This window comes from Aspergillus steynii (genome assembly GCF_002849105.1).
Source record: "Aspergillus steynii IBT 23096 chromosome Unknown P170scaffold_6, whole genome shotgun sequence".
Classification (NCBI taxonomy): Eukaryota; Fungi; Ascomycota; class Eurotiomycetes; order Eurotiales; family Aspergillaceae; genus Aspergillus; species Aspergillus steynii.
The window spans coordinates 790,900-815,605 of record NW_020194403.1 but is presented as its reverse complement, the minus strand read 5'-3'; the positions used below and the strand labels follow the sequence as shown (position 1 = coordinate 815,605).

The window sequence follows — 24,706 nt, the reverse complement described above, 5'->3', positions numbered from 1 at the left end:
CTCACTCACTATCCACCCCCCTATACTCAAAATACCTCCTAAACTCCTCATCTGCAATCAGCTCCCCCGCCAACTCCTTCTCATACATCAACGCAAAAACATTCCCCTCATCCGACCCCGAATCCTCATCCAACCTCGGCGGATACACCAAACACACACCCACCGTGACGCCATCCCCCCGCTGCAGATGGCGATGAGCCAACGGCCTCGCAAACCCAAAGTCCGCATCCGTAACCTTCGCCTCCCGATGATCAGTCATGATAATCGACATCGGCGGTTTGGAATTAATCCGAATATTCAAGTTCGTTTTGTCCTTGACATGCGAGACTGCCGTCAGCGCTGTATCTAGATTCGCCTGCGTCTGCGTGTTCGTGATGCGTCGGATATAAGCGGCGAGTTCCGAAAGGGGCTTTTGGGAAATAACTTCCCCGTGCGTGAGCTGTCGGAAAGGGGCCTGGTCGGAGAGAGCAGCCCAGAGGACGTTGTGTTGGATGCGTGGATGGACGGGGGGATCGTTGAGGCGACGACGCATGTCGACGGCTTCGCACCAGAAGATGGGGCTTTCGAGAGACGTTTGAAACACGGGCTGGCGGAGGCGAGTTACCGTGCGCCAGAGAAAGGCAGCGAATGCGTCGTAGGTAGAGATCCATGTTCCGTCTTCCGGCGCTGCGAGGGCTTTAAGCTCCGCGGCTTTGCTTTTGGGTAGATGGAAGAGAAGACATTGTCCTGGCTTCTGGTCCGGGTGACGCTGTGGCTCAGGCGGGCCGTTGACGCGTTGGTCGCTGGGAGGGTCTAGTTTTGAGACGATGGATACATCATTGCATGCTGGATCCCAGGCAGGGAATGGCGTTTTGTGATGAATCGCGTAGCAGTTCTCTGCGAGTTGGTGGATGAATCCCGCCCAGCCCATCACGTCGTTGGCGTAGTGGTGCATATGAGTAACCAGGACGAGACCGCCACGGACAAAGTTGGCTATGAAAGCTGATGCGGTGGGTGATTTGTCTGGATGAGCTTCTGGTCGTTCACCGTATGTCATCGGCTCGATGCTCCAGTTCTTGAAGTCGCCGAGCGTGAGGCCGGCGAAGCTTGACGCTTCCATATCAGACATTGATGGGAACTTCTCGGTATCTTCGGGAGAATCAAGCCATTGAATGATGAGTTGCACCGTACTCTGGCGTTTCTTGACAAATGAGTGGCCACCCTCAGGGTCTTTCTCGATTGTACCACAGAGATGGCCTATCTGGGCTAAAGTTCGCTGGAGACTTTCTTTGAGAACAGCAGCGGCTTTACTTTTGTCGGCGTCTTCAAGGCGAAAGTACACTGCAAAGTGGGTATAGCAGAGTCCGGTCAGATAATCCAGAGTTGAGACTTTAAACCGCTCCTCGGGTGGGCTAGTCTCCCAACCGTGCGGATAAAGATCATATAGGTCTTTATTGACCATGTCTGCGCGACGAAATAGTGTTTTTCAATGCTGAAAGATCCAAGAGTTACTGTAAACGCCAAGTCACAGTCTTTGGAATTGAAACTGCTCTCTTTAAGTAGGCAGATGTCGTCCACATCCGCCCATTTGTAAATCATAACATGCTCCTTATAACCCCATATTGGATAATGGCCTTCATGTCTGTCACTCCCGTGCCGTGCTCGGAAAACAAACTAATTTCTGACACTTCACAAGCTTCCACCGTTATTGGTGGCTGGTGCGGGATTCCTGTCATGGCGACCAGGTCAAGAACGGCTTGCTGCAGGACAACAACAATCCCAGCCTCGTGTGGCAGATTACCCCGCTCACAAGTGAATGACAAGTGGTCGTCTGGAAAAGCAAAACATTGCAATAGTCTCTCACTAAGTGGTCGTCTCTATTCCAACTTTTACCCCGATTAGGCAATACCTCGACATCCCTAGAGCCATCGCAGTCATTCCTCTCACGGAAGAACGGGCGCTCAACAAGTGAGCAGAATGACTCACCAAACCTTTCATTTTTTCCCAGCGCTCCCTCCCGAAATCCGTCGCACGATCTACATTCTCGCAACACCGCCTCGCGTCGTCCACATCCAAGAGGTATCCGAAGATGAGAAGACATTTCTTGCAGAACTCAAAATAGCCCCATTCCGTCGAACGCTCTGTCCTTCTCTGACCCATTTCGCTCTCCACTGGCGTAAATATATTCCCAAAGCAATCAAACAACCAACACTCGAGCACTTCGGAGTGACAGGCGCCCGACCGCTCAATAAACCATGGACGCCATCCGCAGCGACCCCGGAAATCCCAATCCCGTGGCTCACAGAGCAACCCGAATTAGCATGGGAGATGGTCCGTAACAGCTACCTGTACAGCAAAGCACCGATCCCGGCCCTGTTACACACGTGGTCTGAATCGCGCGAAGAGCTGATCCGATTTGGCTACGAGCTTGCATTCCGAACGCGCTCGAATGGCCCTCGCACGTGGTTCAACTTCAAACGGGACGTGATGTACCTCACAAAGTCCGAGTCTAGGGGACGCTTTTCGGGAACTGTGTCTCTCAGTAATAATATGTTCTACGAGGTTGGGCAGTTCCATCCGTTTGATCTCACCAGGGTCAAGAGGTTGGCCTTGGCCTATTGTGGTCCATTGTTATTCCCGTGGCGGGCACCGTCGCTGTGGACAGAGGAGATAGCGCAGATCTTACCGCTGTTTCCGGGTCTGAGTGAGCTGCTGCTGGCAGAATTGGAGGATGAAGATGTTATGCGATGGTCGGAGCGCGGACCTCATTGGAATAGGAATTCGGGGTCCTCGACCCGTGAGCGTTGGTGTTGTTTAGCTGTTGAGGAGATCGATGCTTTGCTCTCGCTACTGTCCGATGGCTTTCGAACAGATCTCGGATCAGTTGGGCTGGTAGCGGAAATGTTTAAAGAGCATCAACAACGCAGAGAAAGCAGCGACGGCTACTTTGAGCATCGACGGGTCGTCACAGAGCAAGCACTTGCGGACGCCAGAGATGCTATGATCGCCTCCAGTCATCCCATCCCGATGACACCCTGGTCGATCCCTAGGATCCGAGCCGTGCATATTCTGCCAGAGTCGATGGTCCCCGGGATGATTCAGGAGCGACGAAATGCTTGGAACAAATTCTGTGAGCTGAAAAGAGACTGGAGAAAGGCTATAGATGGCATTCCGTCGGACAACTTTCCTCAAGCCAGGGCCATGACTACTAAGCTAGGCACGATGTGTAGCCCGTTGTTACCCTGGCTGCCGGACGAGGATTGGGACGACGTTTCTGATCCTGTGGTATTTTGTATCTTCTCGGATGAGCAGATGGGAGGTGAAGCTCTATCCCGGGGTCAGCGTCGTGCGAAGTCGTGGTGGGTACAAAAGGGGACTGTCAAGGAGCCAGGTCTTGAAATTATCGCATAATCTAGTCGTCACTGGCTTGATTTGAGGTTAAGATTGTTGAGATCGGTGTTTAAGAGGTCGAACTCTACTGCAAACGACTGGGTTGGCATGGAAATGGCTCTAAGAATTGATGAATTGATGCCTATCTGGAAGAAACAAAGGATTGAGTGGATCGAGAAGTGTAGGTAAAACTCTGCCTGGACCTCTCATCTCGCTGAGGGGCTTGTACCACGTCGCGAGTTCCCTATGACTGCGGCCAAAGCGCTCACATTTTAGTGCGAAATTTTTTGTTAATTCGATTATTTAAAAAGTATTGAGAGTACCAGAAACATTTCGATAAGCTCGACTTTATCATTTGAAGCTGCATCGAGAGATTAGCTTGCCGCAGATCTTGACCACCATTTTGTGGGGGCCAAAAACCCCATCGGTGAGATCCCTAGATTCACCCCGAAGAAAGGGGAGCGTGTGGGTCCGATATTAGCGAGTTGGTCAAATCTAAGAATCCATTCGTTGGTTGCCGTTTGGAACCATTCCAAACATCCTTCAAAACTCCCGGCGAGGCACCAGGCAGAAGGCTGCTAGGCAGATGAGGCACTCCCTTGTCACCTTCTCTATAAAGTGCACTTCAGATCTCTGCCTCCAAGCGGCTGCCAGGTTTTACAGCCAAACATCTCGGTCAATATTCACCGGCAAATCTCAATATGGGTGAGTGATGTTCAAACCCCCGAAAGCATCCGAAACTAACCGCTTAAACAGGCTACTCTGAGGTTCGGTCGCACAATCTCTTTATCAAATCTGATAGACTCACCTCATCAACCAGATCTACTGCGCGCTATGCGGCATCAGCTTCAACATCGCGCGACTCCGAACCGCCGATGAGCCGGAGGATGCTGCATGGACAACATACGCTCCGGTAGGATGGATCAATCCTCTAGGTCGCGACAACGGAGAGTGTTCCACCGAAGAAACGGGCTGTTGCTACGTCATCCGCAACTGCGAGTGGTACAAACGCGGCATCAGCGAAGGCATGAAGTCCGATCTCTGGGAAATCATGTTCTTCGAGTACGAGGAGGGAAAGCTCCCTAAAGTCGGAGACAAGTTGCCCATGGCCGAGCCAATCATGGAACTGGACGGTCGGATTGGATTGAAGAAACAGGACCTCGAGCATGTCGCCGGTCCCGGGTGTAGATGTACAAATGGATACGTTGGGCATCGGGTGTCCGTCGAGGAAATGCGTTCTTGCCAGACAGCTCAGTGTCTTGCTGCAAAGCAGGGTGGCTGGCAACTTCAGTCTGATGATTGCCAGGTTGAGTTAGAAAGCAATTATTTCTTAACCGGTCTCGTGGATGGCATGCCAGATATTGAAATGGGTTGGATTGGGATCAGTCCCGTCAGACACGGTCTAGATCAGCTTGATCCAGCGGATCCCTTTGGTCACGTACGAGTTTTTATGTTCTCCTGGGCTAAAGGGATTTCTCTTGCTGACGTTTGGTCCCAGTGCTACGACGATGAGTACAATAATCCACCATTCCATCCAGCGTGTTTCGCCATCTTCATGAAGCTCAGCCGTCTTCGTTTCGGTCGCGTTGTAGTGGACAGCCTAATGGACTTCTTTTCAAACATCGATGCGGACGAATATAGTTTAATAGAAACATTGATGGACCCCGACGCCGCTGGATGCACTGATCAGTGGTGGGACCATGTACGTGGCACGGAGTGGCTTGCCGTCAATCCATTCTACGTGCCTCGTTTACGAGAGATTTTCCAAAAGGCCATGAACAGTGAGATTTCCTTCAGTCAACAGGACTCTGCATTCACAAACTCCATCTCAGCACCGGATCATCACAAGGATCCCTTTGCCCAGCTGCCGCCTGAGCTGCGGAACATGGTTCTCGACCGCCTTGTCGCAAAGGATATCGCGTCTCTGCGCCTTGCATCGCGGACATTCTACGATATCCCTATCTCTCTATTCCACGGTCTTATTCGCAAGGAAATGCCTTGGTTATGGGAGATTTGGGACGATGAAGCTCCATTCTTCTGGGCTACAGTCACCGAGGCAGATATCAGAGCGAACGGCATCTTGGAAAATTCTGTCGATCGAGAGAGCCAGGTTGTTGGGCACACTATGAATGTCGAAGAGCATGTGCGTCGGTGGACATTACCGAAGCCACCTGTTCCAACCACCAATTGGTATATCATTTACCGGGACATCAAGAAGCACTGGACCGATTTGAAAGGACTGCGGAGTCGTAAGCGCATTTGGACCTGGCAAGGGGGGATTATTGATGGTATGGAGAAGCGTTTCAACAGGGGAGATGCCTGAGCTTCGTGGGACTTTGTGGCCAATGCTCATTGAAATGAGTTAATATCGTAATTATCCGAGAGAAAAAAGAAGAATGAGTTGTATTTGCAGCATACTCTTACGTCCTTGCATAATTTACCGTTATTTGTCTCTGAGAATACGTTTGCTACCTCGTCGGGATTCAAATCCCGTACAGCAATGTGCAACTCAAACCCGGGATCTGCGGCCCTAGATGATGAATGTCTGCACATCTGCGAAAATGAGACGTGCGGGGAAATGAGTGCTATATATCTCTCCATACCATAGAGACACCAATGATATACACAGGCTGCATCACACCATGAGTCTTCTTCGTCTGTACACCGTTACTCGATCCCTTCGTCAATCCTTCCTGCCAAAAGGAAGACTCTTGGCACGGTCTTTATGGCGGTTGAAATCAGATACTGTTCCAAGCCCTGGGACCAAATCTGCAGGAAGCGCCGCTGCTGCGAGACAGTCCTTCCTGTCCAAGCTCTCTCTTGACGGAAAGGTGACTATGATAACAGGTCCTTCTGTCCAGCTTGTCCTTTAATCAATAATATGCTAAGTATTAGTAGGAGGCGCACGAGGTATCGGTCTTGCTATCGCAGAAGCCACCGCCACTCTCGGCAGCGATGTCATTCTGTTTGACGTTTTAAGTCCCCAAGCTGGGGTCGAGGAGCTTCAGAAGCGTTACGGAACTCGCATCAAATATTATAGGTTAGTCGACGCTGATACGCGACAGGCTTAAGAACGCTAAACTCAGCATGGTTCTTTTCATTCCTCCAGAGCAAATGTTACGCAGCAGTCGAGTCTAGAAGGCAGCTTCACAACAGCGATGGAGGACTTTGGACGTCTTGATAACTGGTGAAGGAAGATTACCAATTTCCAAGCCACCTCATCCTGATTCTGTCTAATGGTTCGATAGTATAACCGCCGCGGGTGTCGCTCTGGACAAACCATTCCTTGATCACCAGTGGGACGAGGCACGACGTGTTATGGATGTCAATGTATGACCTCAAACTCTAATTTCAATCCATATATAAGGGTAGACTGACCTCAAGAACTTCCTTCAGGTCCTCGGTTCCTTCTTCCCCGCCCAGCTCGCAGCCCGCCAAATGGTGAGCCAGAAGTCCGGCGGGAATATCCTCATGATAGCGTCGATCGCAGCACACTGCGCCGTACCAGCCCAATGCATATCGATCTACGGGGCGTCAAAAGCGGCCATAACCTTACTTGGCAAGACGCTAGGTGTAGAACTAGGCCCTTACAATATTCGCGTAAACACTCTGTCTCCGGGATTCATTAGCACAGACATGCTGAGGCAGTTCGAAGAGCTACAGGATATTTTTGCTAGGGTTCCGTCGCTCGGGAGGATTGGGGAAACGGATGATTTGATGCTGGCCATTGCTTACTTGTTAAGCGATGGGGCAAAGTACACGACTGGTGCGGATTTGCCTGTTACTGGGGGATTGCATGGAGGGAGGATTGCTCTAGGATAGGACGAGAGGTAGTGTGGTGGTATCTTTGTAGGCCTGTCAAGTGAAAATAATATTTCGGATTTCAGAAGTTGGAAGTCATGTCAATCACGCATTTACGCAGAGCTTCTTTCGCAACGGGGTTTTTAATGTTTTCAAGTTCGCTTATTCAAGATACGTTATATGGCTAACTTTGAATTAATTTGTTCAAAAAAGAGGAAAGAAAGAAAAGATCCAAACTTGAATAATTGGCAATTCAATAGGATTATTGGTTTTTAGAGCTCGTTCTATCACCATAAATATAATCCAGAATTGGATATTTTCTCCCACAATTGCGGGGCATCAGGGCTGTTTAACAAAGCTGACAACCGATCGGCCAACTCACAATCTTCTCCAAGTCTATTCATAACATTCCATACTAACTCTATCCGTCGGGCCGCCGCAATTCGTTCGTTCATTGTAGTGGTCGCAAGTCCCTGGCGATGTAAATTCAGGGCCAGAAACAACAGTGTCGCCGAGCACCCAGGGAGAACAGACGCCAGATTCAACGAGAAAACCTCGGCGATCAAATTTCTTAGGCTCAAAATGTGTTTCTTTCCGATCTCTGCGACTTGACGGGTATTTTCAGCACCGGCTGAAGGGTTGATTTGTGACATTCCAGCAGCGGCTAGGTAAAGTAAACGCAACCAGGTCCGGTGCATGTAGAGACTCTGTTCCCATACCATCGGGTATGGGGAGAGAGGTAGTCGATGCGTGGTCTCGGGCGTTCGTTGAGCAAGCCACCATGAGAGTTCGTCCGGGTCGATCAATGTAGATGGGGTTTCGAGATCAATTCCATTATCCCCATATACAACACCGCTTAATTGCCCCGTCAAAGTCGACAACTGGAAGATTTGACACAGCTTCGTTTTCTCAATAAACAGAAGAGCTTGGGTTTTCTGGTACTCCAAGCTGCAAGCAACCTCACTTTCTCCAAATATCGAACGGACTTCGCGTGACGCAATTTGGAGTTCGAAATCATCAAGTGTCACCATCGAAGGGCTATCGGCCTCCATGATACTCACCATGGACAGTAGATCCGGACATGTGTTGCGCGCGTGGTTGTGCATGCTCCACCACGTTCGTTTCCATATACGCTGCTGAGCAGGGGTCATCGTGTTGGGGTCTGGGTCCTGATGTAGCCCGATTGACATGGCTAATGAGATGCAACTTCCCATCCAGTGAGCAGCATCTCGCTCTCCCTTGCGGGGGCCATCCCAATATATCATTAAGAGAATTGCTTGCACGTGAGACAATCGATCTTGTTCACAGTCTAGTTCGAAAAGCGCCTAGAATAAATCACATTATCAGTTACATTCTTTCCACCGCAGAGAAGCTTTGATGAAGATACAATCTAACCTTGGCGCGACGGTAGAGACATTCTCGCGCTGCCCGTCGAGACTCATATCCCTCTCGCTTGATACAATCGATATCCACGAATCGCGACGCCGCGAACATAACCGCATGAAAAAGCAGCAGACTAATGCCACATAATTCCTCATCTACCACCATTGCGTGAAATTGGACATTGAGATCCAATATCGGCACACTCGGTTGTACCCAAAGGAAAAAAGATTTCAGAAGCTCGCGCCGAAACTGGGGAGACGGTATCGTCAATGCCCCTTTTCGGCCCAAGTACTTAATGTCTTTCTGTTCCAAATATAGTGCCATTCTGGATACATATCGCGGGATATGCACTATCGGGGGTTCTGGAGCCGATTGCGCGCCTAGTAACTGCTGTACGATTGTGATATAGTTGTCCAATGGTCTTGTGCTGGCGACCGCCGGGTTTGTAGCTAGCCGGATTTGTTTTTGGTTCTGTGTTTGTTGTACGTGTGAAGCAAATAGTTCCTCTAATTATTCGGTCTATTAGTCAGGTGTCGCATATCCCATTGCTCATAGCAGAAGGAGGCAGATGTAGCTTACCAGCACTATAAACCAGGGAATCCATATGTCGTCCGTCACAAGGTATCCCATGAATCCGGCATTTTGAGCATGGAGGTCCTTGAACACCAATGTAGCATCTTTGATTCTGTCGAACACAATGTGTACATGCTCCGCTGTTCTTAGATCCAGTTCGTTGAGTTCTGGGACACATTTTCTGTGTTTTTGATCGTTCATCGGCCGAGGGACACAGTATACAAACCCGCTATTCAAGAATTCATTAATTCTCAAATTTCCTTGAGCTAAGTAATGAATTCTGATGGTTCCCGTGAGGCCATAGTCATGAATTGCTGCATGGATGGCTGACGACTTCGGAATTCTAAACCCTCGGGTTTTAATTTCCTGTTTTTCAGGGGCAGCTGAGCCCGGGCCGGGAATCATTTATCCCTCTGAAAGATTATTCTCGGGTCTCAGGATGTACATTACCGTAGTTCTTTAACGGCCATAGTATCACTGGAATCTCATTGTCGCTATCAATCGGAAAATATGATCCCCACGTTAGATCGCTTTGGCTACAATTCGGAATTAATCAAACCAATTCAAAAGTATTTCGCATTCATTATGTTACGTCTTCGAATTACCATATTCCAGCATATTGATATGAATTCGGGTCCAGATCTACTCCCATAGTCGATTAACCACGCTCCACCACTTATTATCACTTACGACCGGTTCCTCCTCTTCCAACACCTCCTCCAACCCCGAATGCAAATCCACCGACCTCGAATCCCTCACCCAAGGCTCATACCAAGTATAAACCCGATGACCGAGATAAATCACAAAGAACAGCGGAATACCAATATATGCCGTCAGAAACGACTCCACGCTCCAATTCGACGGAAAGAACACATCGAAGCCATTCGCCAGCGCGAGGAACGGAAACAGAGCCAATCCCGCATATGATCCCCAGGGTTGGAATCGGGACACATATGGTAGATCCGTCACGCCCTGGGCATTGCACGCCTTGCGAAACCGAAGGTGCACGATACAGCAGCACGTCCAGGAGATAAAGGCAGATTGGTTGGTGAAGTTGACGAACCAGTTAAAGACGACTGCTGCGCTGTTGCTGAGGTTGAGGTAGGCTAGAGCGCAGAAGAGCGAACACATGGCTACGCAGCGATAGGGTACGCCGGATTCGGTGCACGCGAGGAACCATGATGAAGCGTTTCCTGCGCGGGCGAGCGAGTAGAGGGATCGGGTGGCCATGTAGAGGAAAGCGTTTCCCGAGGACCAGGCGGAAAGAAGGATTCCGGCGTTGATTATGCTGTCTAGCACTGGGATGCCGGCGTTCTTTATGCCCACGACGAAGGGTGAAGCACCGGCTCCTTGGCCGCCGCTGGTGAGGCGGGAGTCGGTGGATGGACAGATCACCCCGATGGCAAGGACGGAGAGAATGTAGAAAAAGAGAATGCGGTAGATATAGCGGCGGGATGCTTTGGGGAGAGTCTTTCGTGGTGCGGCCATCTCTCCGGTCGTCAGGATGAGGAATTCAGGAGCGAAAGTGAAGGGGAGGGCGGCCAGAGTGAGAGTCGAAATTAGGGCAAGGAAGCGTCCCGTGTTTCCTGGTAGAAGGTATCTAATGGTAACCTCGTTAGCATCCCGACACCTTGTCTGTAGAATTTCAACGTACTCATTCGCTGCTCCAGGGTTATTCCAGTAGCGAAATCCCAGGCGATCGTGCGTTGGGCCTCCTCCAAAGAAAATAACCACCGAGACAATAAGCAGCCCTGTCATCATCACGACCTTCATAAAAGCAAACCAGAACTCTGTTTCACCGTAGAACTTTACCGGTAGAGCATTCAGCAGGACCATGAGCACGATCATGATAGATATCCATACAGCAATGTTAATTGAACTATGCCAATAGCTAATTACCAGGGACGCCGCTGTGATCTCATAGGGTGCCAGGATACTCATGCTGTAAACGTATCTGCCACACTTCTTGTCAGCCTCGTGTCAGAAATCGAAATGAGACATACTCACAGCCATCCGGTCGCAAATCCGAACGATGGCGATACAAATCGACTTGCATACAGACTGACCGAGCTTCCTGGGACGGGAAGCCAGGTAGCCACCTCTGTCAATCCCGCCAGCACCGTGTATACCGCAATGGATATGAAGCAGAAGCATCCCAGTATAAAGGCAGGTCCTCCTCGAGCGAGAGTCTGACCAGAACTCACAAACAATGCAGTTCCGATCGTACCCCCGAGCGCCAGCATTTGAGCATGTCTCGATTTGAGTCCACGCTTCGTGGTCTGCCCTGTGGAGACCTCGACATTGGTCGTGACTGAGGGCTTCTTTTCCAGATCCATAACGATTCTGGTTAACACCTTGTCTCAAAATCGGTTCACCAGTTCTGGGGAGCAATCGTTTTCATTTCCGTCAAGGCTGATTACAGGGATAACATGGCCAATTTCAATAACTACGGACGGCCTATACATGCTACCTGACTGTTCTAGAAGTCATTATCGCCTTCGACTCCCGATAAGAGACGATAAGAAAACTACCCTGCGCTAAGCAAGTCGGGGGAAGTTGGCGACGACACCAATCACGGCCTCTACATTTATCTAAATCACCTTGATAGGGTCGAACTAGCGTTATCGCTTTCCAGAGGATTGCGGGGTGCGACGGTTTTAGGCCACGTTAGCGACCCAACCTATCACCAGGAAGGCTGCTTTGGAATTTAACCTCATTCCAGCTTTTTTTGGAGTTGTTTGCTGGCTTGTAATTGGGTCTTCATCCTCCCGTTGTATGCCGGCGTCGCGTGGTTCTCGGGACATGACTTGTGTCCACTATCGCGCGTGTTTATCTATCTGCATTTTCATTACTCACAAGGCTAGTCGGCTTTCGTTGTGGTTATGACACCACACAGCAGAGCTCAGTGTATATATAGTACATCGGGCCTTGTTGAGAATTTCAAACATTTAATGCTGCTTGAATGTTAAACAAGAACTTCTACACGAAATTCATTCCTAAATAAGTCTCGTCATGACATCACCTAGCATCCAAAGAATCCCTTACTCCGCTCCGCGAGACGAGTTTATCAATGCGTTGAAGAAGGATGGTTGTGTTATCGTTCAAGACTTCACAACGCTAGAAACCCTAGAACAGGCACGTCAAGAGGTTGAGCCATGGCTAGCCCAGGAAGACAAGCGGAGCAAAGTTGGTGGTAAGCAGACTCCCAGCCATATCACGAAGTCTGTAATTAACCACGACTGCAGCGCTTAATGGAGGAACAAGAACCTGCACCCGTCTCGTCGGACGTAGCCAGACTGTCCGTGAGAAATTCTTCTCCGACCCCCTATACCAGGTATTTTTGTCCCTGCACCACCACGATCAACACATCACATTCAATACTAACCTTATCCAAGGACATGGCTGAGCAGTTCCTCGTAATCGAGACAACAAACTGGTACAACGAAGAGCCCTCCACAAGCACCACTCATCCCCTTCTGTCCATCTCCATCACTATGGACATTCACCCCGGGGCCAAGGCGCAGAAGCTTCACCGAGATGACAAGAATCATCACGCTCGCCACGCCCCCGCTCAGGCTTACCACCATAACCGAGACATGCTGCTGGGTCTTTTCGTGCCAGGCTGCGATACTACGCGTGCGATCGGCGCCACTCGTGTCATCCCAGGCAGCCATCTCTGGGGCGACGAGAAGCCAGACTTCGGTCCGAACCTCGACAAGGGTGTCATTGATGCAGAGCTGAAGGCAGGTGAGGCATTTCTCATGCTCGGAAGTCTGTACCATGGCGGTGGGGAGTTTTATCAAACGACTGGGAACCGCATGGTCCATATTATGTTCATGTGTAGTGGTGTTTATCGCCAGGAGGTATGTCCATCTCTCAGCTGTGAAACCGAAAGTGTAGGGAAGCTGACCCGATTCATAGGAAATTTCGTATCTTTCTTATCCGGTTGAAGATGTCAGAACATACTCGAAGCTGGTTCAGGAATGTCTTGGTTGGAAGCAGTCGGAGCCGAATCTAGGCTGGGTGGATCTGGTATCGCCGGAGGCTTTGTTGGTCTAGGCTGTTCTTCAAAAATCGCGCAAAATGTCATGGTGGCTTTTTCTTTTCTTAAGCTCTTTACGGTAACTGATACATGGATAGCCCTTGGCCTATAGTATTCTACCTATACGGAGTACTCATATCCAACTTCGCCCCTCACATTATCAGGATAAGTGATAATGAGAAGTCAAAATAAAGCAATGTTCCCCAGCACTCCCCATTCAAGCCATTTCACAAACATTACGTTCCTTTCTCCATTAGCTCCACATCGCAAAATGTTCTTATTAACTCAGTAACAATGTTCGAGTAGTATATCTGACGTATCATTTTTTGGTACTCATGAGATGTGTCAAACTTAATTCTTTCAGGCCAACGTTAAACTCGGGATATTAATTCGGGTCCTCAAGATTGGTCTTTGATATTGACAGTTCTTCCTCTACTCACTTTCAGCCAGTGTTTATTCAAGTGCATGGGCTAAACACGTCAAATCCCCCTTTAATAAACCAGATCCTTCTTATTTACATGATAAACCCTCTGAAAGGGAGTATACCAATTCCGATCCGTAGCAAGGTCTTCGGTCCACAAATTTCCTTTCATTCTTCGCTCCAAAGTCCCCGAATATTGCTCTCTGTCCTACCTCACCTGCAAGGTGCACTCCAGGCATCCATCATTGGCACCCACACCATCGTATCCTTCTGCGGAATCGAGCTTTTACGACTTTCCAGGCAGACATACATCATACACGTCCGACGAAGTATACTCCCATTCCCCAGGTTTCATAAGCACAGATCTCACTAGCGCCACCTATCTCTACTATTGGTAAGACGTATCACAAAAAAAGCCCCGATCATATCGTTGCCCTTCGTGTTCGCGAATCCAGCAGCCCAAGCCCCTGCAGGTTGTGTAACGCGGCACCAAATATTCCCTGAGCGTCCAAGCAGAAGAAACCAACTGAAGATAAGTTGAGTCGTGTATGGGCATACAGGGCACACACCGCTTGCGTCTTGTCTGGGTACAGGTCAGATCAGGCATCCTCTTTTGGTGATTTGTTGTAGTTGCTTTTGGAATGCGTTCCATCTTTGGACTTCAGGTGTAGTTGCGGCAATTGATTTTGAACTGAGTGGATTCTAGATGGACTTCGCTGATCATACCTCGTATTCCTTTCTCGTACTTTGCAATGTGAGAGATGATGTGGCCTGCTCTAGACATTCGACTTCCTAAATGCCCTTGATGATATCTACAGCTAGAAAAGAAGTTATATAAAGCCCTTATCCTCCCCTTCATGTTCGACCTCAACAAACACAACAAGGCAAAGCAACCAGCTCAAGAAAAAGAAAACCCCCATCCACCTCTCTCAAAATGCAGAATTTCCTCCCAACCCTCCTCCTTCTCATTACCACCGTCACCGCCACCCCAACACCCATCGACCTCGTCCGGCGCGAATGTAAATACCTTGCCCCCTCGGCCATCGACATCCTCAGCGAGAGCAACCCCGACACTCCCTCCCTGGGCAACCACTTCTCTCTCTCCCACGAGGCCAATCCCTCACGCAACACCGAAACTGTCGCCTTAACCTTCACCGACATCCCCGCCACCGCAAGCGGCTGTGTCCTACAACTCGCGATCCCGAAGCTGACGCACGAGAACGAGATTGCGTCCGGAACAGCCACGCAGGCTGAGATCTGGAAAACGAACCCGTGGACACACGACGATGCCCCGACTTGGAGCCATCCCCCGCACAAAGACCGGATGGTGTCCACGACGGGATTCCCGACTGAGGTGACCGATGAGAAAGACGTGAGATGGTTGGCGAGTGATACTTGCAGTGAGACAATGAGCTATTATGTCGAGTTGAGTGATTGGCAGAACAGTGAGGGTGACGTTGATTTTGAGAATCATGTTGATGGTGGTGATGGTGATTTGGGATTCAGGATGGTCTATGGGTGTTAGGTCTCTTATTTGGCTCCACTGGTGAAAGGCGTGATTAGGTGACATGTGAGGGATGTTCGAGAGCTATTTAGGGCTTTGTGGTGATAATGTTTTCAGGTCCAGGGGGGAAGTATTTTGTTGACGGTCATGCTATACGGGTTTTGTATCGACTTCATGTTTGTTGTTACGTTAGATCGTTCAGTTTCCGAAGTATGTTTATGTTGATGTTCGTTTACATATTTCAACTCCTAGCGTAGCACCGACATGCTCGGTATATTGACCTGAACTCAAAAGTCTTGAATAAACCCCGAAAGCTCCGCCGTATTGGTGTTACTTTTCCTAGATTCGTTCATTCCTAATATGGGATAAATCATAACATCCCACTCATCGCTCAAATGCCTTCAATAATAGCAGATATCCTTCCCATGATAACTACAGCGCTCAATAAAAAGTCCACCCGAAATATAAACAGAATTCAAAAAGACTTATGTCACCGTGAATCGAACATAGCATTTCGGCAACAACTGATGATGGCCTTCAGGACAATACTTATCGCCTTCTTATCCGGCTGCTCGACGACCGTCTTCTCAACAAAGCAACCAAGCCAAGCCATCAAGCCGAGGTCTGCCTCGGCATCCTTGTGAGTCGGGGAAGCAAGAATGCCCCAGCACAAGATGAAAAACGGTACAGCTTCATACATGAAATATATACTGCGCGATATTAGCGGACGATCAATAGGTCATGATACTATAGTGATTTCGGAGGCCAAACATACCTAATACCCCAATATTGGTTGGTCGACGAGCCCACGATCTTCTGAATCATCGTCATCGAGGCCCTGGCAACTTCAAGAGTCTTTTCTGATAGAACCGGACGGCCATGGTTGCCCTTCTTGTATTGGTGAAACATGATCAGCATCTTGTAGCAGCTAACGAAGATGTCCATGCAAATCCGCAGGTCGATGTGGTTGTCGGTATTATTGAAAAGCTCATCCTGTCGCATAATTAGATCACGTCATGGGGTATCTACAAGAACGTCTACCTACCGCGTTCCAGTCACGCATTATTGACTCGACCTCTACCGCCAAATTATCCAGCGACTCGTCGAACACTGTATCATCGGCAGTAAATTCCAGGAGGTCCAGGTATTTCAGTAATACCAGCGTTAGTCGCATCGAGGCCAAAAAATGTATTTGAATATAGCGAGTAGACATGTGCGTGACACCATTGATACTCGGGTCCGGGAAATTGACGGCCCACGAGCCTGCAGCGATCATGGCTGGTTTACCGAAATGCAGGCGGAAGACACAGTCCATACGCAAGAGATGCCAAAATTCGAATCGCATTCGATTCTTGCTGATTTCTTGTGCATAAGGGCTGTCATCTGGGAAACCCGGGGGGTTTGGCCCTTTGGTTTCCGCATCGACGGTCAAGTACCCCAAGGCTCTTGCGATTGTGATCGTATGACCAAAGCTCCTCCATGACAGCTCCGTTCTGCAGTTTTCCAGTGTCACAGATAGCTAGTGCGTGAGATCAGCAAGTGACTTACAATAATCAAGTCACTGAGAAAAACCTACCACAAAAAACGATGCATACAGGTCGGGTACTGTGATCTGGACAGAATTCACCCAGCTCTCTCCCATATTTGCCACGAGCTGATAAATACTTCGAACAAGATTAGACCTATCTGGCACAGGCTCGGGATCTATGAAGAGACCCTGAACGACAGCGCTGTAGTAAAGAATTTGCGAGGTGGCGTCGAGCGTAACATGCGGTATCTCTAGCAGGTCAGGAATCGACAGCAGAAAGTCCCGATCGAGAGGCACACGGAAGGCTTCAAATTGGTGGCCATTGAAGTACACTAAACAGAATCAGATTAGCACCGCGACCTGACAGCTATTTCCCGATTGGTACGGACAATTTATCCATCTTTTTGCCATTTCTTTGCTTATCGGAATCGGAGCATGTGCCAAGCCGCTATCCTGCATGTCTTCCCAAAGTTGAATTTCCGTCACCGCGTTTTCGACAGCGTTGCGGCACATCTCGTGCTCAAAGACATCGAATCCAACGTAGGGCAACTGGCAGAAGATAGTCGACCATAGTAGGGCTTTAGTTTGGTCTTTCTTCAGGCGATTCAACAATGGATACACGGCACTGCGCATGGGCCGGATTGGTTTGAGAGGGGTCATAATGTCATTCTTCCACAGTGATCGATGAGTCTCTGAGTCCACAGTGGACACTGACATGGAGCTCGAATCATCATATTGGTCTGCGGGCTCTTTGCTCAACATACAATGGTCCTCGAGTCGATCTAGGCGATCGAGAATGCTGGCGAGAATATCCTTCTCATGGGTCCTGATAGCATCATTGTACCGTCAGACGCATGCACACACGTAAGATCCCGCACAAGCCAACGTGTACAGGATGCACAAATGACACAAATGGCACAGCTGTCATACCGAGGCTTCTTGGCTCTTGTCTTTCGCGGTAGGTAGATACATTCCGCACCAATAGCATCACATTTGTCGCAGCACGGGTGAACCCTGTTGCATCGGATCTAAGCAGACGGGCTTGAGGGTGAGCCAGTCGGACAACGTCACCACGGCAGGCTGCAGTATTCCCGTACCTTCTTAGACTTGCAGCGGGTGCACTGCCCAAGGATTCAGCAATCAGCAACCCATCACGATGGACTACGCACATCCAGCCAGATTAGGGCGCCCCACTTACCGAAATCTGCGTGAATGGTCTTCGGGGGGTCATAACCACCAGGATGGACAAACAGAGGGTGGATGGGGCGAAGGGAGGAACAAGGAACTGGGAGAAAAGGGGGAACAGCCGCAACTTCCAAGAGTCCGGAAGTCCGGACTTTGCCGAAATCCCGAAAGTCCGGGCGGGACGGATAGTGGGGCTTAAACATCCAATCAGAGGGGGAGTGGCACCCGGACCGGTCGATCGGACGCATCATCCACTCAGGCGGGTTTCTTTTCTCCTGCCTTCATGCGCGTTACTGTACCTTACTCCTGCTGCCTGTGTCTTACTTTTCCAGGTTAGTATGGTGGTGTACGAGCAGAGTACGCGCATCCTGCTGACTCTCATGCAGGAAGCCTGACAATCTTAGTCACTGACGAACGTCGGGTTACAATGGGGGAATGGTTGCCATGCCTTGAGTATCCACTCTTTCCAGACATGCACCCAGTGGTGCCTACACATTCCCAGCATTTATATAAGATTGCCCTTGCCAGCAAGGCCGCTCCCTCCTGTCTCCTACTGTGTCTGATGCAGAATTGACCATCTTTTTTGACTCCCAGAATGGCCGATTCTGCACAAAATACTCCACCTGAAAAGACAGGCGACCAAAATGCGATTCCGGTACAGGCGTTGACGTCAGGGAATTCCGACCATGAACGCGGCACAACCCCTTCAGAGTCAAATCAGACCGAGGGTGACACCCAAGAAAATGGCAAGAAAAAAGATGAACCGCCTCAGCAGTCGGTCTCTATGGCCAACTACTTTGTATGATCCATTTGAGCAATTAGCATATTCTTCGCTAACTCTCTGCCAGAGGATCCTTTCCTATACTAATAAAAAGGACCGAATGGTGCTCGCCGTAGGGGTAATTTGCGCGGTGGCGTCGGGAGTGGTATGTTTGTCCCCTACTAAATTCAAGCATGGTCTAATAGTCGCGCCCAGCCTTTGCCTATCATGAATATTATATTCGGTGGTCTTGTGGGTACATTTCTGGACTTTTTCACACCGGGTAACACGGTGTCAGAGAGCAGCTTCAAGTCCGAAGTGAGCAAGTTGAGGTACGAAATTTTGACCACCGCAAAGACTCATTCTTTTTTCTGGCCCCAGAATTCTGACACATCCTAGTTTGTACATCGTGTACCTGTTCATTGCCAAATTCGTCCTTACATATTTTGCAATGGTGAGTTCAGAATTCCTGCCCCACAAGGGCTTTCCCCTAACTCTCCTGTCTACTAGCTCTCTTTCCGCATCACTGGCCTTCGAGTCTCGGCTTCTCTTCGTCTTGAATATATGCAGTCTCTCTTCTTTCAGCCGATCAGTACAATCGACCAACTGTCCGTGGGAAGTGTCACCAACACGATCACGACGCTGTCCAACAGCATCCAACAAAGCATCGCGGACAAGTTGGCAATCCTTCTTCAGTCTCTCGCTCTTGTCATTACCGCCTACGTAATTGCGTTTACATACTCGTGGGCCTTGACTCTCGTCACGAGTGCATCACTGCTCTTCATTCTGATCTTTGTCTCCTTGATTCTACCGCCGATAACAAAAACGCAGCAAAGCGTCGACAAGGCGGATGAAAAACACTCCTCTATCTCTGGAGAAGTACTGAGTTCCATTCGGACGGTTTGCTCCCTCGGTGCGGAGAAGCCGCTATCCGCCAAGTATGGCATTTGGGTTCAGGAGTCCCGCAAATGCGGGCAACGCTTGGCTGTCTTGCTGGGTGTGAACATGATGATTATTTTTTTCTCCATTTACTGCAGTTATGCCTTGGCATTTTGGTTTGGTTTGAAGTTGTTCCGGGAAGGACATATTGCCAATATCAATACCGTCATCATGTATGTCATTCTTATTCCGTGGGGCTCTCTCTGGTCGCGTCTAGTTAACCGGTTGTTTTCGCAGCGTCTTCTTCTCGGTCATGCTTGTGGTTAGCATTCTCGGATCGATCGCCTCCCCGTTGATGATGATCACCAAGGCAGTCAGCGCGTCGGCCTCCTTTTTCGAAATCATGGACGCCCAGAAAGTAGACACCAGCGGTCTACGCGAACCCGAGGCCTCGGCTGAAGTCGATATTGTTTTTCAGGATGCTCATTTCGCCTATCCTACGCGGCCTGATGTTTCGGTTTTGAAGAATATGAACGCACGTTTTCAACGGGGAAAAACGACGGCGCTGGTTGGGCCATCGGGGTCGGGAAAGAGTACAATCGTGGCCATGGTGGAACGGTGGTACCGGTTGAACGGTGACGACGGGCAACAAGGGTCTATTCTTGTCGGTGATCATAACATCAACAGCCTGGACTTGAAGTGGTGGCGATCGCAAATCGGCCTTGTGCAGCAGGAACCGTTCCTATTCAACAACAGTATTTTCGAGAATGTGGCGTTCGGTCTCATTGGCACCAAATGGGAGAATGAGTCGGATGAAGTGAAGAAGCAGCTTGTTGAGGAGGCATGCCGGGAAGCGTTTGCAGAGGAGTTCATCCTCCGTCTACCAGAGGTATGCTAATTCGTGTTTAGAAGCAGACGCTCGCTAATCATCACAGGGCTATGCTACCGAGGTTGGAGAAAGCGGCATTAAACTCAGTGGTGGTCAGCGGCAGCGCTTGGCGATCGCCAGAAGCATTATCAAGCAGCCCACAATATTGGTACTGGACGAGGCAACGAGTGCGATCGACGTGCGTGGTGAACGAATTGTGCAAGCCGCTCTCGAAAAGGTGTCGCAGAACCGAACAACCATCGTTATTGCCCATAGACTTTCCACCGTGCAGCAAGCCGATCACATCATAGTCATGAAGGCCGGCGTCAACGTTGAGCAGGGCACCCACGAAGAGCTTCTGGACATTGAAGATGGTGTATACCGTGGTCTCGTCAATGCGCAGCAACTGGAACTGTCCACAGAAGCTGATGAGGACTCAACTGAAAGCCTGCACGAGTTGAAAGAAGAAGGCACCGCGAAAACCATGTCCATCTATGAGCCTGAGGACCGAGATGCCAACGCAGAAAACACAAAGGCGAAGGGCTTCTTTGGTACTATTGGCTTGATGCTTTGGGAGCAGCGTACTCACTGGCCATTATACATTCTAGCTGTGTTTGCTTGCGCTGGGGCTGGAGGTAAGTCCTCTCAAACATGTGTTCTATCCGAGCCTTCCTAACGCTGATGCGAATCACCAGCTGCGTATGCTCTCCAGAGCTGGCTATTTGCCCAACTCCTTGTCGTTTTTACATACACTGGTCAGAAGCTTTCTGATGCGGCCAACTTTTGGTCGTTGATGTTTTTCATTCTGGCCCTTGCCGTTGGCGCATTCTACTTCTTGTTTGGCTTCGCTGCTCATACGATCTCCATGGTATACTTCAATCTCTACTTGTTCTGCAACTCGACTATGCTAATATTCCACCAGAGAATTACCGCCACTTACCGTATGGAATACTTCCAGAATACGCTCAAAAAGCCGATGTCTTTCTACGACTTAGACGATAATTCGTCCGGATCGCTCATGGGCAGACTTACCACCGACCCCAAGCAGGTACAAGAAATCCTTGGCCTGAACGGCGCCTTGCCCTTGGTGTCTATCTTCAACATTCTCGGTTGTATTGCCATTGCCTTCTCATTTGGTTGGAAGTTGAGTCTCGTGGCGGTGTTTGCTGCCTTGCCAGTCATCTTCTTTGCCGCCTTTATGCGCATTCGTTTCGAAGTACAGTTCGAGGCGATGAATGCAAAGGTTTACAACGGCAGCTCGCAGTTCGCAGCGGAGGCTATAAGCGCATTTCGAACTGTCTCTTCATTGGCAATGGAAGATACTATTCTTGATCGATACAGCAACCTTCTGCAAGATCAGCAGAAAAAGGCCTTCCATAAGGCTTGGTATGCTACTCTGGTGTTTGCCTTTTCCGACAGTATTGAGCTGTGCGCTATGGCGCTCACCTTTTGGTAAGTTCATGTTTGATTATCACATGTAGGCCCTTTTAGTTAGAGGCTAACAACGACCAGGTATGGAGGTCAACTTCTCGCTACGAGAGAATACGAGCCAACCACGTTCTTCGTCATCTATATGGCTATTATTCAAAGTGGTCAGCATGCGGGTCAATTCTTCAGTTATGGATCGAACTTCGCACAAGGCATCGCTTCCGCCAATCGTATCCTGAAGTCTCGCCTGGGCATTCACTCCGAAGATCATTCAAACACCGATGAAAAGCAAGCCTTAACCCTGAAAAATGACGTTGGAGCTAGCGTTGAGCTCCGCAATGTCGCATTCAAGTATCCCTCGCGCGACACCCCTCTCTTCACCGGCTTGAACGTCGACATCAAAGGCGGACAATTCGTCGCATTCGTAGGTCCTTCCGGCTGCGGCAAAACAAGCGTCATTTCCATGCTTGAGAGATTCTACGACCCTATCAGAGGCACAATCCTCGTCAATGGCCATGATATCTCCTCCATCGACCTCGCATCCTACCGACGCGCACTATCCCTCGTCGCCCAGGAACCCAAGCTCTTCGAAGGCACCATCCGCGAGAACGTCACACTCGGTCTCAATGACAGCGATTTCTCTGACGATGAAATCGCGCAAGTGTGCAAAGACGCCGAGATCCATGATTTTATCACCTCCCTTCCGCAAAGCTACGCCACCGAGCTCGGGGTCAAGGCCCAAGCTTCTATGAGTGGTGGTCAGCGCCAGCGACTCTGCATTGCGCGCGCATTGCTGCGCAAACCTTCTCTTTTGCTCTTAGACGAGGCCACGTCCAGTTTGGATTCCCAGTCGGAGAAAACTGTCCAGGCCGCTATTGAGAATCTCGCGGGGAAGAAAAGTATGACTATTGTTGCTGTCGCGCATAGACTTGCGACTATCCAAAAAGCCGATGCTATATTTGTGTTCGGGGAGGGCCAGCCGGGTCGTGGATCTGGTGTGGTTGAGCACGGAACTCATCAGGAGTTGCTTCGTAAGAGGGGGGCTTACTGGCAGATGGTGAGTTTTTTTTTTTTTTTTTTTTTTTTTTTTTCTTGTTCTTTTTCCTATGAAGAGATTAAATTCTAACAATTGAACAGTGTCAGGAACAAGCGCTAGACCGATAAATTACAAAATTACTGACAACGACTTGGCATGACTTTATATTGATAGATCTTTTGAACACGCCTACCCTCTGAAATCATCCGACACTATTTTTTTCTCGACATGCCAGGGCGTTACAGTTTCTACCACGGAATGTTTCTTACGGCCGTTTTCATTGTGCAATATACTGTGATTGTAATTGGAAATATAAACTTGAGCTCATGAAATGAACTATACATCCGGTCCCTTAGCACACAACAGGCCTTGCATATTTACAGTAAGGACTACTCAGTCCCAATGACTCGATACTCGTCGAAAGTATTCAGTCAACGAAGAAGTACTACCCTGCACTAACTGCAAACTCTCATTCAACTCCCCCACCCCTCCCATGAAATACCCATACTCATCAATCATCTTGTGAGTCTCCATATACTCCAGCCCACAGCCTTCAGGCGCCAGATCCCTAAACTCCTTCGGTGTCGCCTGACGAAACACCCCTTGCTTTCCTGTAACACAACAGAATGTCTCCATGACCTCCTGAGCCGAGTAATACCGATCTGCGGCAAGGACTCGACGGCCAGCAAAGCCATCTGGATCTTTCAAAGCTGCGCCCACAAATACCCCTATTCATAAAGTCGGCATCAAAGCCACCACCTCGTAAACATAAACCAAATGGGTAATAAACAGTACTCACCAACATCCCTCTCAGCATCCACCAAAGGCAAAACAGCCCTCCTTCCCTCAAACGGATACCGAAGCCGATACTCCTCCCCCTCCCCACAGAATACCCTCTCAACCAACCCTAGAAAATTACTCATATAATACCCCACAAGCACAGAAGTCCACGCCATCCCGGACGCACGTCTATATTCTTCCACCCTAGCCTTCCCCTCCCGATGGCCCACATACTTATACCTCCCGTCTGTCTGCCATATAGCACTGTCCAGGGAAGAAAATATCACGTGTTTCACGCCCGCGGCTTTCGCGACATCGATTACATTCTTGCCCTGTTCGAACTCGGTATTTGGGTCTTGGTGTGCCCAGTAGTCTGTCACTAGGAAGAGGGTGTGGCTGTCACGGATGGCTGGAATGATGGTGCTTGCGATGTTGAGGTCTGCCTGGGTTGGTTCAGTTTCTGTTAGAATGGACGGTTGGTGGGAGCGGTTGGAGGGGTGAAAGAGGACGGGAGGAAGGTACAGTAACAATATCGATGTTACGGTTGAGAAGTGCCTTAGCTGCGGACTTGGTTATGTCGCGAGTGACGCCCCTAATGCGGAATTCTTCGCGCAGATGCGGGTCGTCGAGGATGTGGTTAATCACAGAGGTTCCTTGCATGCCAGTTGCGCCAAATACTGTTATCAGTTTGAACATTTTGAATATTTCGGGGGGTGGAAAGATGGTTGAGAGAGCTTGAGGGTCAAGTAGATGGGTTGGAAAGGACATATGGGAAGGTCAAGGCTATATCTTCTGGAGGATGGGATACGAATACGAGTCGTATTCGTGCACGGATTTATAAGGATTCATGCTGATGAAATCATGAGAATTTTGGTATCATTCAGCTCATTGGCCCTTGATTTTGTTCGGCCCTGCATTGAAATGCTCGAAGCCAACGCTAGCAACTGAGGGCATAAAAAAGAAAATTTTCCAAGCAAATTGAGGGTCAGTTAAATTCGTTCCAGCAATCTGACCTCGACATTAGGCGTCAAATTATCGCAAATAGCAGGCTTGAAGTGACACAGGCTTGAACTTCAAGCCTTTTTTATTCCGATCCCCAATACTCCTCTCCACTGTCGACCCAAGACCATTCCTGGTCTATCCTTGAAT

The 24,706-nt window shown here is 49.4% G+C and overlaps 11 protein-coding genes across 11 annotated transcripts; 6 read left to right on the top strand and 5 right to left on the bottom strand.

Annotated features, from left to right (window-relative positions):
* Window position 1: 1 nt before the first annotated feature.
* P170DRAFT_457164 (acyl transferase) lies at window positions 2-1,453 on the bottom strand (the record flags this gene model as incomplete). The annotated part of the gene is made up of 1 exon (XM_024851696.1): window positions 2-1,453. Exon 1 carries the CDS (start codon window positions 1,439-1,441, stop codon window positions 2-4), a length of 1,440 nt encoding a protein of 479 aa, XP_024701913.1. The 5' UTR covers window positions 1,442-1,453.
* Window positions 1,454-1,836: 383 nt separating this feature from the next.
* Window positions 1,837-3,645, top strand: P170DRAFT_466064 (2EXR domain-containing protein). Its single transcript, XM_024852384.1, has one exon. The coding sequence runs from the start codon at window positions 1,957-1,959 to the stop codon at window positions 3,388-3,390; it is 1,434 nt and encodes a 477-aa protein (XP_024701912.1). The 5' UTR covers window positions 1,837-1,956; the 3' UTR covers window positions 3,391-3,645.
* A 284-nt stretch (window positions 3,646-3,929) lies between these two features.
* P170DRAFT_466063 (uncharacterized protein) lies at window positions 3,930-5,749 on the top strand. Its single transcript, XM_024852383.1, has 4 exons — window positions 3,930-4,074; window positions 4,126-4,136; window positions 4,190-4,807; window positions 4,868-5,749. Exons 1-4 carry the CDS (start codon window positions 4,071-4,073, stop codon window positions 5,690-5,692), a joined length of 1,458 nt encoding a protein of 485 aa, XP_024701911.1. The 5' UTR covers window positions 3,930-4,070; the 3' UTR covers window positions 5,693-5,749.
* A 262-nt stretch (window positions 5,750-6,011) lies between these two features.
* Window positions 6,012-7,191, top strand: P170DRAFT_477489 (short-chain dehydrogenase/reductase SDR; the record flags this gene model as incomplete). The annotated part of the gene is made up of 5 exons (XM_024853476.1): window positions 6,012-6,216; window positions 6,268-6,409; window positions 6,479-6,556; window positions 6,618-6,699; window positions 6,766-7,191. The coding sequence occupies 5 exons, from the start codon at window positions 6,012-6,014 to the stop codon at window positions 7,189-7,191; spliced, it is 933 nt and encodes a 310-aa protein (XP_024701910.1).
* Window positions 7,192-7,747: 556 nt separating this feature from the next.
* P170DRAFT_477488 (fungal specific transcription factor domain-containing protein) lies at window positions 7,748-8,877 on the bottom strand (the record flags this gene model as incomplete). The annotated part of the gene is made up of 3 exons (XM_024853475.1): window positions 7,748-7,834; window positions 7,890-8,495; window positions 8,566-8,877. 3 exons carry the CDS (start codon window positions 8,875-8,877, stop codon window positions 7,748-7,750), a joined length of 1,005 nt encoding a protein of 334 aa, XP_024701909.1.
* An 891-nt stretch (window positions 8,878-9,768) lies between these two features.
* P170DRAFT_477487 (putative proline-specific permease) lies at window positions 9,769-11,462 on the bottom strand (the record flags this gene model as incomplete). The annotated part of the gene is made up of 3 exons (XM_024853474.1): window positions 9,769-10,726; window positions 10,781-11,080; window positions 11,134-11,462. 3 exons carry the CDS (start codon window positions 11,460-11,462, stop codon window positions 9,769-9,771), a joined length of 1,587 nt encoding a protein of 528 aa, XP_024701908.1.
* Window positions 11,463-12,138: 676 nt separating this feature from the next.
* P170DRAFT_466062 (phytanoyl-CoA dioxygenase family protein) lies at window positions 12,139-13,185 on the top strand (the record flags this gene model as incomplete). Its single annotated transcript, XM_024852382.1, has 4 exons — window positions 12,139-12,319; window positions 12,372-12,460; window positions 12,522-12,989; window positions 13,048-13,185. 4 exons carry the CDS (start codon window positions 12,139-12,141, stop codon window positions 13,183-13,185), a joined length of 876 nt encoding a protein of 291 aa, XP_024701907.1.
* A 1,287-nt stretch (window positions 13,186-14,472) lies between these two features.
* On the top strand, window positions 14,473-15,302 carry P170DRAFT_438323 (uncharacterized protein). The gene has a single exon (XM_024849578.1). It carries the CDS (start codon window positions 14,524-14,526, stop codon window positions 15,112-15,114), a length of 591 nt encoding a protein of 196 aa, XP_024701906.1. The 5' UTR covers window positions 14,473-14,523; the 3' UTR covers window positions 15,115-15,302.
* Window positions 15,303-15,521: 219 nt separating this feature from the next.
* On the bottom strand, window positions 15,522-17,883 carry P170DRAFT_438321 (transcription factor domain-containing protein). Its single transcript, XM_024849577.1, has 8 exons — window positions 17,820-17,883; window positions 17,719-17,742; window positions 17,552-17,649; window positions 17,011-17,447; window positions 16,670-16,953; window positions 16,139-16,612; window positions 15,869-16,086; window positions 15,522-15,803 (listed from the first exon to the last, which is right to left on the bottom strand). The coding sequence occupies exons 1-8, from the start codon at window positions 17,850-17,852 to the stop codon at window positions 15,584-15,586; spliced, it is 1,788 nt and encodes a 595-aa protein (XP_024701905.1). The 5' UTR covers window positions 17,853-17,883; the 3' UTR covers window positions 15,522-15,583.
* A 410-nt stretch (window positions 17,884-18,293) lies between these two features.
* On the top strand, window positions 18,294-23,070 carry P170DRAFT_387454 (ABC transporter ATP-binding protein). The gene is made up of 11 exons (XM_024845804.1): window positions 18,294-18,605; window positions 18,655-18,732; window positions 18,783-18,898; window positions 18,966-19,020; window positions 19,077-19,678; window positions 19,743-20,334; window positions 20,381-20,948; window positions 21,009-21,181; window positions 21,236-21,765; window positions 21,826-22,798; window positions 22,879-23,070. The coding sequence occupies exons 1-11, from the start codon at window positions 18,402-18,404 to the stop codon at window positions 22,903-22,905; spliced, it is 3,918 nt and encodes a 1,305-aa protein (XP_024701904.1). The 5' UTR covers window positions 18,294-18,401; the 3' UTR covers window positions 22,906-23,070.
* A 100-nt stretch (window positions 23,071-23,170) lies between these two features.
* P170DRAFT_477482 (NmrA/HSCARG family protein) lies at window positions 23,171-24,253 on the bottom strand (the record flags this gene model as incomplete). Its single annotated transcript, XM_024853473.1, has 3 exons — window positions 23,171-23,505; window positions 23,577-24,000; window positions 24,080-24,253. The coding sequence occupies 3 exons, from the start codon at window positions 24,251-24,253 to the stop codon at window positions 23,171-23,173; spliced, it is 933 nt and encodes a 310-aa protein (XP_024701903.1).
* Between the last annotated feature and the right edge of the window lie 453 nt (window positions 24,254-24,706).

Bases quoted from the DNA above. Each gene is read 5' to 3' on its own strand.
- P170DRAFT_466064 (XM_024852384.1), top strand. From the start codon at position 1,957: ATGACTCACCAAACCTTTCATTTTTTCCCAGCGCTCCCTCCCGAAATC.
- P170DRAFT_466063 (XM_024852383.1), top strand. The intron at 4,808-4,867 runs GTACGAGTTTTT...GTTTGGTCCCAG, and splicing joins CAGCGGATCCCTTTGGTCAC to TGCTACGACGATGAGTACAA.
- P170DRAFT_438323 (XM_024849578.1), top strand. From the start codon at position 14,524: ATGCAGAATTTCCTCCCAACCCTCCTCCTTCTCATTACCACCGTCACC.
- P170DRAFT_438321 (XM_024849577.1), bottom strand. From the start codon at position 17,852: ATGACCCCCCGAAGACCATTCACGCAGATTTCG. The intron at 17,448-17,551 runs GTATGACAGCTG...TGATGCTATCAG, and splicing joins ACAAGAGCCAAGAAGCCTCG to GACCCATGAGAAGGATATTC. The intron at 16,087-16,138 runs GTAGGTAGACGT...ATTATGCGACAG, and splicing joins TAATGCGTGACTGGAACGCG to GATGAGCTTTTCAATAATAC.
- P170DRAFT_387454 (XM_024845804.1), top strand. From the start codon at position 18,402: ATGGCCGATTCTGCACAAAATACTCCACCTGAAAAGACAGGCGACCAA. The intron at 19,021-19,076 runs GTGAGTTCAGAA...CCTGTCTACTAG, and splicing joins TCCTTACATATTTTGCAATG to CTCTCTTTCCGCATCACTGG. The intron at 20,949-21,008 runs GTAAGTCCTCTC...GCGAATCACCAG, and splicing joins TGCTTGCGCTGGGGCTGGAG to CTGCGTATGCTCTCCAGAGC.